The sequence below is a fragment of the Camellia sinensis genome, chromosome 6, assembly GCF_055761805.1.
Source record: "Camellia sinensis isolate YWXY chromosome 6, ASM5576180v1, whole genome shotgun sequence".
NCBI classification, from domain to species: Eukaryota; Viridiplantae; Streptophyta; class Magnoliopsida; order Ericales; family Theaceae; genus Camellia; species Camellia sinensis.
The window spans coordinates 198705204-198714720 of NC_138966.1; the positions used below are offsets into that span (position 1 = coordinate 198705204).

Sequence of the window (9517 nt, forward strand, 5' to 3'; positions counted from 1 at the left end):
TGACTTTTTGGTATGAGTTGTTGGCTTTTTGGCTAATTTAGTAACTTTTTGACTAATTGGCTAAAATAGCCTCTTGCCAAACGAGGCCTAAGTCTCTAAATTCAGTCATAAATACCAGACTTTTTTTTTTTTTTTTTTTCTCTTTTTCCAACCCTTTCATTCTCAATTAAATCATTTTATTTTTTTGAATCTTCTAGCAAGACAAACGTAAGGCGTGTTTATGCTTATAAATCAAGCTACTTGTCGCAACTTTTTGATGGGTTTTCATTTCACAAAAATCTAGCAACTGGTCCAGAATCCAGACGGGTCCATTTCTTGCACAAAATTCCAAAATAAAGAAGAAGATAAGAAGGGTGATGGTGTAATATTAGAGTTATACAAGGGGTGTCACTGTAATTTACCCTCGAGCCGCTCCAAAACGCGGGAAACACAGGCACACACTCTTTTTGTCTGCAAGCGTGATCAACAAGTGATCTCTCTCCATTTTATATGTATGTGTCAACATATCTCTTGATTTCTTCACTAAAATGTGTGTTTAAATTACTATCGATTACCATTTTAGGGTTTAATTGTTTGTTGTTGCAGAGGAAAATGTATTCGAATTCTAGTGTTTCATTAGCAATTTTATCGCATCTGAAACGAAGAATTTGAATTCCTTGGTTTTGTGGCTTAATTTTTCGATTTAGCTGAAATGTTTATAATTATTATATTTGTCTTGCTTTTTAGATCCGAAATTTCTTGAATTTCTGTTTTTAAAAGGGAGAGAAGGAATGTAAAATGCAAGAGGCAATGTTTAAATTGTGTTTCTAGAGAAGCTTCTTACTGGTTTTGAGAGCAAATTGACATGGTTTTTGCTTTCAAAATAGGATAAGTGCGTCTGAAATCACAACCAGACTGTGGCTAATCAAATAAGTGCTCCATTTGTTGCTGAATTACTAGTGTTTGCTATGAAAATGTTGTCTATTATTGTTGTTTCAATTCAGTACTATATGCTAAATGATGATATATACTGCTCTTGTTTGGTTGCTGGAAAGGGTTCTGATCCCCCCCCCCCCCCCCCCCCCCTCTCGCAGAAGGGTTATCACCATTGAAATTAGCATGGATAATGTGCATTTATCTCAATGATGGCCTTTAACAGGTAACCGTGGGAACTATTCTGACATTTCCTTTCCTATCTCAACTCAACGAGTTTTTTTGTAGGTGTTATTCAGTCTGATCTGTTAAATATGTATCAATAGATATTGTTTGGTAGAAATTCCTAATTATTTAGGCTTTGTTTTTCCATTATGGGTGTGGATTGAAAATTCTGATGCATAATGTTTTACCATGGAATTTATATTATTTTGTGTTAATTTGCTTTGATTACATGTATAGATTCAAAGTTAAGTGTGCAAACAAGTCAAACCAAGCTTAATATTTTCTTATTAATGTATTCTGTTTCATTAGCTTTGTTCAATTGCATTCCAGCATATTTGGTGAGTGTCAGCTCGTTCTTGGGTGCAATCAATCTTGCTCAGCATAAGGATCCAGGGATTTCCCTTTTGCATGTCCTGAAATTTGCTTTGCTTCATTTATTGCATGTTATTAGCACTTCATTCAACTTGTGTGTTACTTGTTCAGTGCACGTATTGTTAATTGTCAGATCAATGGTATCAACAAACTTTTTCCTTGGTGTGATGGTATATGCTGCCAACAAGGCTAGGGTATAATAGATGGGCTGGTTACTTCAAGCATGCTTTCAATGGTTAGGGTAAGGGTGAAATAAGTCCTAAAATGAATAAGTGGATGGTTACTTGGATCCGAATCAGATTATGTGTACCGTGGTTTTCATGTGTTGCAAAATATAGTGTGACAAGAAGAGATGAGGTGCAGTAAAATTTGGAATAGGAAGGTAATTTAGAAAGAAGAATTTTAATAAAAAATTGAAGATCAAAGAGAGACTAGAAGGAATAAGGGAGATGTAGCTTTTGATTTACAACTCTTATCACTCTTTGAAGTGTAAGTCTGGGGCAAATCTGCATGGGCAAAAATTTGCAAAGAAACTCGCACTATTTCCATGACATATTATTTTATTGGGTGAGATTCATGTGTCTATTTGGTGGCCAAATCCTGTGCTTCAAATTCCATAATCTTGCCGGCATGCATGCATGCGCGGTGGCATCTTCTTGCTACATTTCATTCATCTCCTATTGCCCCTGATATTTCCTAAGTTAGATTGACCATTGAATTTTAGAAGAGAAAAAGGGAAAAAAAACAGAAAATATAAAACAAGAATGAAAATATAAAACAAAATGTCTTGACGTACTTTAATCTTGATTACTAAGCACATGGAATTTTAAGTCAGTACATGGTCATTAAATAGGCCCTTATACGGGCTCCATGTAAGGCACACATAAATTTTTTACTTATATCATCTTAGCATTGACCAAACACGGAAGGCTTTTACATCTGCATGCTGAACAACTAGCGAATTTAACTCATCACCTATAGCTGCAGGCAGCTTCATGAGTCAACTATGCATGGATCAAGACGTTGGAGATTGGTAGGGACTGAAATTAAAAGACAAGTACGCAATACACAATTCATATAGCATGACTTGACTTGAAACTATGAAAATGAGACTCTGCAGTTATACTGTTAATGCTGTGTTATTTGTGCATATTACTTCCATAAATAACATTCACTTTTGAAAGCTACCTCTTTGGGAGACCCAACTTCTTCACATTACACTGTTTGATCTGCATGTGCAAATGCACAACTCTCTCCCACTAAGTCTTTAGCCTTTAATGATTCTTTATCCCAATCCATCTTGTATATCACTATGAAGATTGAAATTACACATGCCACCTGAGCTGCTAAAAGCCCATAACAAAGGCCCAAAAATCCAAGTTTCTTGACAAAGGCCAAAATGATAGCCACTGGCATACCCACCAAGTAAAATGAGTAAAAGTTTATACCTGCTCCAACACCGGGCCTAGCACTTCCACGGAGAACCCCACAACATGTGGTTTGTGGACAGTTTGCGAGCTCACATAGCCCTATTATGGGTAGCACAGCCATTGTTAACTCTAGAACCTCATTGTCTTTTGTAAAAACTCTCCCCCATGATTCTCTCCCTAAGGTGGTCCATAACAAGCCAAAAACAGATGTTAAAAGGGCCAGTCCTATAGCTACCACTGTTGCCAAACTGGCCTTACCTGGCCTGCCCGCTCCAAGCTCATTGCTCACTCTGGTTGACACTGATGCACTAAATGCAGAAGGCAATGTATACATGAGAGAGGTGGTTTGTATTATTATAGCTGATGTTGAAAGGGCAACATGAGGTTTGTTGAGGTAACCCGCTAGAATTGTCATGAACTCGTACCACCACCACTCCAAACAAACAGCTAGACAACTTGGTATAGCAAGTCGAAGTAGCATTCCCCATTCCTCCCCTAGTGAAGTTGTAGAAAATGGCTTCATTTGGGGTATTAGTGGTTGACACATGTGCTTCTTTGGGTTGCGAGTGTAGATTATGTAGCCTAGAAGGAAAAACAAGGTGTTAAAGTTGGTGACAAAGGTTGAAACTGCAATCCCCTGGACCCCAAGTCGAAGACTGAAGGCAAAGAAAACGGTGATGGGAAGGTGGAGAAGCACTGCAAGTGAAGTGCACCACATCAATGGCCATGTCGTCCCTTTGCTGCGTAAATAGACACGTAGTGGGTGAAGAAGGCTATTAGCAACGAGATCTGGGATGGCGTAGCGGCAGTAGAGGCTAGCAACGTGTGTTATATCTGGGTTTTGGTGGAGCCTAAGCATGAGAGGCTCTAGGTTAAACCATAACAATCCTATTGGTATTGATGCTAACAGTAACATTAGAATTGTTCTTTGAAGACTGAGTGACACTAATGTTAAGTTTCTAGAACCAAAAGCCTGGCCGCAAAGTGGCTCCATCCCCATGGCTAGACCTGATAGAACTGAGTAGCCGGTGATATTGGTGAAGCCAATGGCTAGTGCACCGCCAGCTAGCTCGAGGCTCCCTAGCCTTCCCATGCACACAACTAGAATCATGTTTTTGAGATAGCCAATCAAGCCCATGGCCACTATGGGGAAGCTTATGTCGGTCATTCTCTTCAACTCCTCAACTACCTAGCAAAAGTTATGAATCAAAAAAGAGTTGTCAGAATGTAATACTGCACATTTGTCTGGCAAGAAGATACTTGGAGTTTTTAAGATTCTGTAATTCCTACCTCAGGCATTGTTGGGTGCTTTTGGGTTTGCTCTGCAGCCATCTGTTTTTCCTTTTAGCTTTTTTCTGCTTTTTCTTGTTTCCTTGTGAGGGTCAGAGAGTTCAATGGTAGGGATATCCTTTTGTTTTACACAGAGAGAGTGAGAGAAAGAGAGAGAGAGAGAGCTGCAATTGTCAGAAAAGAATTGGAAGAGCTTTATAAGGGTGGGAGGTGGTGGGCTTGAAACTTTTTGTTCTTAAAAGCTCTCAAACGGAAGGCGGAGTGCTGTAAAATTTTAAAAATTAGTGTATTAACCTTAGATAAGGGGTGCCTAATACTGTTCTAACTATGTTTTCATTTTTCTAAATAAAAGAGATGTGAGAACACATCCACTTCCTTTTTCGAAAAAACGAATCATGCCCAATGTTATATTTTTAAACTGACTTCACATGAAGAAATTTGTGGTCCAAAATAATTGTTGTTGTTGTTGATTTATTATAACTAGAAATAATTTAAAGCATGATATTACCATTGACTGGTCACTAGGTTCATATAGTGCTTTTGGTTTTCCCGTGATTTGCTTGTAGATTTTTGAAAGGGTGGTGTTTGTTTGAGTTAATTAGAAACAATCAAACTCTACAGAGTTGGCTGCAACCAGCTTGGCAAAGCAACCAAAGGCATTGCCTTAGAAAAAATGAGATTTGATATTTCACTTATAAAGCATAAATGCTTCTGGACGGTTACAAACCAAGGAAATTAGGGATGCTGTTTATCAGACAACATTCTTCCTTGTTTAGATGTCTTATTTTTTTATTTGTTTTGTTTTTTCATCTTCAAGATTCATTATGTGGTTTGTGAAACTTTCTCTTGACAACTATTGTTCTGATGTTATTTGATGTACATTTCTGATAGCAAGTTCTTCAATATAATTAGTGGAGCTTTGGTACAAACTCCAATGTACCTCATCTTTAATGTTGAAACAAAAGAACACACTTAAATCATTAGTTTAGAACCATTTAAAAATCAATTTATATTTGCTGATATATGTGATATTTATGAAATCATTGAATTACAGACATAGCAAGCATTTATCTATGCCTCTGTACCTAACCATTATCACGAAGATATCAGTTTTTAAATAAAATCTCCCAATTATTTGAAGTTGGTGATCTTGTCCCAGGTACATGATACGAGGGCTTAAAAATAAAAAAAAGCAAGGCTAGGTGGAGGATCAGGTCCATGTCACATACAAGTTGGAATTTTCAGACTATGCAAAAAACTTGTCACATGTTTTTGTAAGATTCCTTCAATGGATCCAAAAACCAATGACCGAACCCCTCTTCCTAATACCCCATGTTTTCAATACTGGCAGTTTGGCAGATAGCTTTTCCAAGAAAGTTAATACAACCAACCTTCTTTCAATATCAGATCTTATTTTATTTTTTTCCTTTTATGAGCCAGGTCTCAGTCAATATCAAGCACACATTCTGTCTGCATTTTGGTTCATCTATAGGAGTTGAGTTCCTATGTACTATAGCCTATGGTAATAGTTGCTGTGTTGCTTTGCTTGGGATTGAAGTTGTGGCATGAGACAGGCAATTCATTTGTTAGTTACTTTTGGATATTAATTGCATGTTGCTACAGCACATGGTATCTGTAATAGGCGGTACATGCAATGTGGGAAGTGGGATCCTAGGAGCTGCTTGCACATTGATGTGTTTTGTGTTACATCTATGTTGTATGAAAATCTGCAATTTTTGAACATACATACACATATATATACATTCAAAACATGTTTTGCATGAGCCTGAATATACATGCTAATGCTTCTTATTCTTTTATTATCAAACATCACAAGAGTTTTACTTATTTTTTTTAATCAGTTCATGTTTGCAGATAACATTGCAATAACTCAACTATGTGCCGTTTTGGGAACAAAATAAAAAGTCACGTTTTTGGACAAAATGTCCAAAAACGCAAGTGCCAAAAACGCAACAAAATTGGTTTGGGAAGTGCCAAAAACGCAAGTACAAAATTACAAATTAGGGCCTATGACAAAAAAATAAAAAAATAAATTTCTTTTGTTGGGTAAGGGTATTTTGGTCATTTTAATTTGATTTGACACCATAAATAAATATTAAACTAAAAAGCCAAAAATCAAAAGTCAATTTTTTACTAACTTCCCAAATCACTTTTCAAAAAGTTAAAAAACTTGGTAAAAAGTCAAAAGTCATCTTTTAACCAACTTCTCAAAAATCTTACTATGATATGTGATATAATTACAATTTTCATTGGTGGAGATTTAGGCCTCGTTTGGCATGTAAGACTTTTAGCCTAAAAACCAAAAAAATACTAAAAAAATCAAAAAGTGTATAACATATATCAAAAATTCAAATATTCCATTTTCTCTCTACTTTTTTGCACATCTTTTTATTAAAAACTAAAAAGTCATTCCAAATATACTAGTTTTTGTTACCTCATATTTTAGTCAAAAAGTCAAAAAATTACTAAAATAGCTTGTTCCCAAACGAGGCCTTAATTTAGTTATTGATTTTTAATATTTTGGAATGACTAAGTATTTCTGTCATGTGAAGTAGATACTTCAAAGGAGGCAGAGGCTGAAGGTGAAAGATTTGCGTCATTTAGTAGCTGTTGTTACTTTACAAAATTTTCTTCTTGTGTGTTCGTCCCGTCAAAACAGGTACAATTTCTTTCATACTTTATCGTTTCTCCAAATGGGAATTCTGACCTTATTAAAAAAATGCTGCATTCCTGTTCAGACACATCATCGACTTTCTTGATATTATTCTTGTAATCCCTTTAGAAGCCCGAGCCCCCCTTCACAATAATTTGCTTTATAGTTTCCCATTCATAATCAACACTTGCAATGAAAACAATCTTCTTGTCACACTTAGATGAAACCGTGCATGTGCATTTAGTTACACCAAATGACCAACAAATCAATCCTTATCAACAATAATTATCCCCACTCCCTTGTAAACTTGTAGACAAATTGCGTTTCAATCACTTCTTCCACCATGTCAAAGGTGGGTTATTATCCCTTCCCACCCAAAACTGTTTGCAACAACTACCATGGTATGGCTGTCAAGTTGAAGGGGCACCATCTCCTCCAATGGTCACGTCTCTCATGGTGTCAATAATGCCGATTTTTAAGTCTTTTTTGCTCCTTGCTTTCTTTCTTTTTTTGTCCTTTTTTAAGATCACATCATATATTTTTAAAAAACAATTATGGGCTTTTATAATGATTAAAAAAAAGCCCTGAAAAAGCAGTTCCCAAACTAAGATGTGATGTGTTGGTCCCTTGTCTCAAGCATTGCATCAAAGCATTAGAAAAACTTAGAGATTTCTTACTTCATCCTGCAATTAGTTAGTGATAAAGAGTACCTGTATTGTCCATCATTTCATTGAAAAGTGAGATTTGAAAGCCTTCATATAGTGATGAAAGCCTTCATATAGTGATAGAAGAGGTTTATACATATGATGCACTAACCACCAATCACATTTCAGATCTTATTATCTCAGTCTCAAGAGTTTAAGCAATTAAACCACAACTTGCACCAAAGTCTATGGCCCACATATATATTGGTTGTTTGTTTAGTGTATTTTGTTGACAAGCAAAAGGTGGTATAGGCTTAAAACATTATAATTAAAGAAAGAAAAACACTAGAATCTTAGGTTCATAATCAATGAACACTTAAGTAATAGTCAAAAAACAGAACTCGATAAAGAGATTTGCAGATGTTAACCTGTTTGATTTCCGGATTAGAGGGTGGGATTGGATTGTGGACCCCACATTTCCATCATTTAGATGCAACAAAAGGGTTCAGCTGCAAATCCCAGAAAAAAGTAGGGATATTGAATCTTAGGGGTGGTATTGTTAATCCTACTTGGTGAGACTATTTATCTTGTGCTAATAATGCCAGGTGATGTACTGTTCACTCACAATTATCCTTTGCAATCAAACATGACCTAAAAGTAATAATTCTTATTTATGTCCACATGAGTTTTGACATTGCTTACTAGATATGGCACTAACGTTTCTTTGTTCTACTAGTCAGCAAGCTTTAATTTATTTTAAACCTCTAGTATGATTGTAGCTAGTACCTTCATAATTGGTGGAGAGAATCTAATCTCCTTCTCCATTAGATTATCCACATTGCTTGGTCCCTTGGCCTCATTATATGCCAGTGGAGGAGGAGGCATGTCCATTGAGTCAAAAACAGAAAAATATCAGGGTCTGACCTGTTGTGCTTTTGTGCACGTATGAATATGAAAAAAAAAAAAAAAAAAAGGCATAAGAAATTAAATCAATCTTATTCTGTGTAAGATGAAAATCTAGGTTGTGTTTGGAAGGGTTTTGGAACTTTAGTTTGCATATAACGTTTGTTTGCCGCTCTCAAAAATTAATTTCACGTTCACTTTTGAAAACTCAGTCGAAGGTAGAAAAATTTGGGCTAACCGGTCATCCCACCAGACGCCCCACCAGTCGTTCGGCCGGTTGACCGGAAGAGTGATAATTTTTTTTATTTTTTTTTTGACACGTTAATTTTTCGAATTTTTAAAATTTTTTTATGAGCTTTAATAGAATTTTGAATTGTATGTTTGGTTATGAGTTGTAAGTTTTTATATCAAATATCATATGTTACATAAAAAATTTCCCACGCAATTCAAAACTCTTTTCAAAACTCATTCACCAAACAAATTTTCCACACTCAAATCATAATTTCAAAACTCACAAACTCAAAATACAACTCTTATCCTCCAATTATATTTCGAAAGTTCTACCAAATGCTACCTAAATTTAATTTATTTGATCCATGCTAGGTGATGGAACTCAATTAGGAAATTTTATTACTAGAAATTCAATACCCCATAATCTAATAAATGATATATTCAAAACTTAGGATTGAACTGGAGTATGAGATTATCAGTACTTCTGTCAAGAATCATTTTGTCATTCCAACTTATTCCGAAGTTGGGATTTAGGGGGTTCGAAATTACATTCTCATTCTTTCTTAAAATTCCTACCATCCAAATTAAGCCTAAGATATTGTGTTGTGTATGCTCCTCACTACCCTTGTTCAATCTTTAATGTATTGAAATATTAAGGCCTTGAGGCCTTTGCCAATTCTAAGAACATGAAAGAAAATGTATAGTATCTCAAAGATAAGAAGGGCATGTTTGGTGTAACTTTCTGCAAGTTGAAAGTTAATATTTAGAAAGTAGAAGTTAAAAGTATCTCTCCTCAATTTTTTAAGAATCAATTTTTTTCGACTTATTTAAACTAT

General features: G+C 35.5%; 1 protein-coding gene and 1 long non-coding RNA gene across 3 annotated transcripts; one reads left to right on the forward strand and one right to left on the reverse strand.

Moving 5' to 3' along the window:
• Positions 1–243: 243 nt before the first annotated feature.
• LOC114292804 (uncharacterized) lies at positions 244–5972 on the forward strand. Of its 2 annotated transcripts, XR_003639853.2 has the most exons (3): positions 244–491; positions 1074–1138; positions 5389–5972. It is a non-coding gene; the product is annotated as an uncharacterized LOC114292804 (long non-coding RNA). The 2 variants fall into 2 exon arrangements; XR_014333790.1 differs by lacking the exon at positions 244–491 and having other exon boundaries at positions 498–1138.
• Positions 1010–5414, reverse strand: LOC114292793 (protein DETOXIFICATION 55). Its single transcript, XM_028236813.2, has 2 exons — positions 4230–5414; positions 1010–4128 (listed from the first exon to the last, which is right to left on the reverse strand). The coding sequence occupies exons 1-2, from the start codon at positions 4269–4271 to the stop codon at positions 2725–2727; spliced, it is 1446 nt and encodes a 481-aa protein (XP_028092614.2). The 5' UTR covers positions 4272–5414; the 3' UTR covers positions 1010–2724.
• Positions 5973–9517: the final 3545 nt, after the last annotated feature.

Bases quoted from the DNA above. Each gene is read 5' to 3' on its own strand.
- LOC114292793 (XM_028236813.2), bottom strand. From the start codon at position 4,271: ATGGCTGCAGAGCAAACCCAAAAGCACCCAACAATGCCTGAG. The intron at 4,129-4,229 runs GTAGGAATTACA...AACTTTTGCTAG, and splicing joins AGCACCCAACAATGCCTGAG to GTAGTTGAGGAGTTGAAGAG.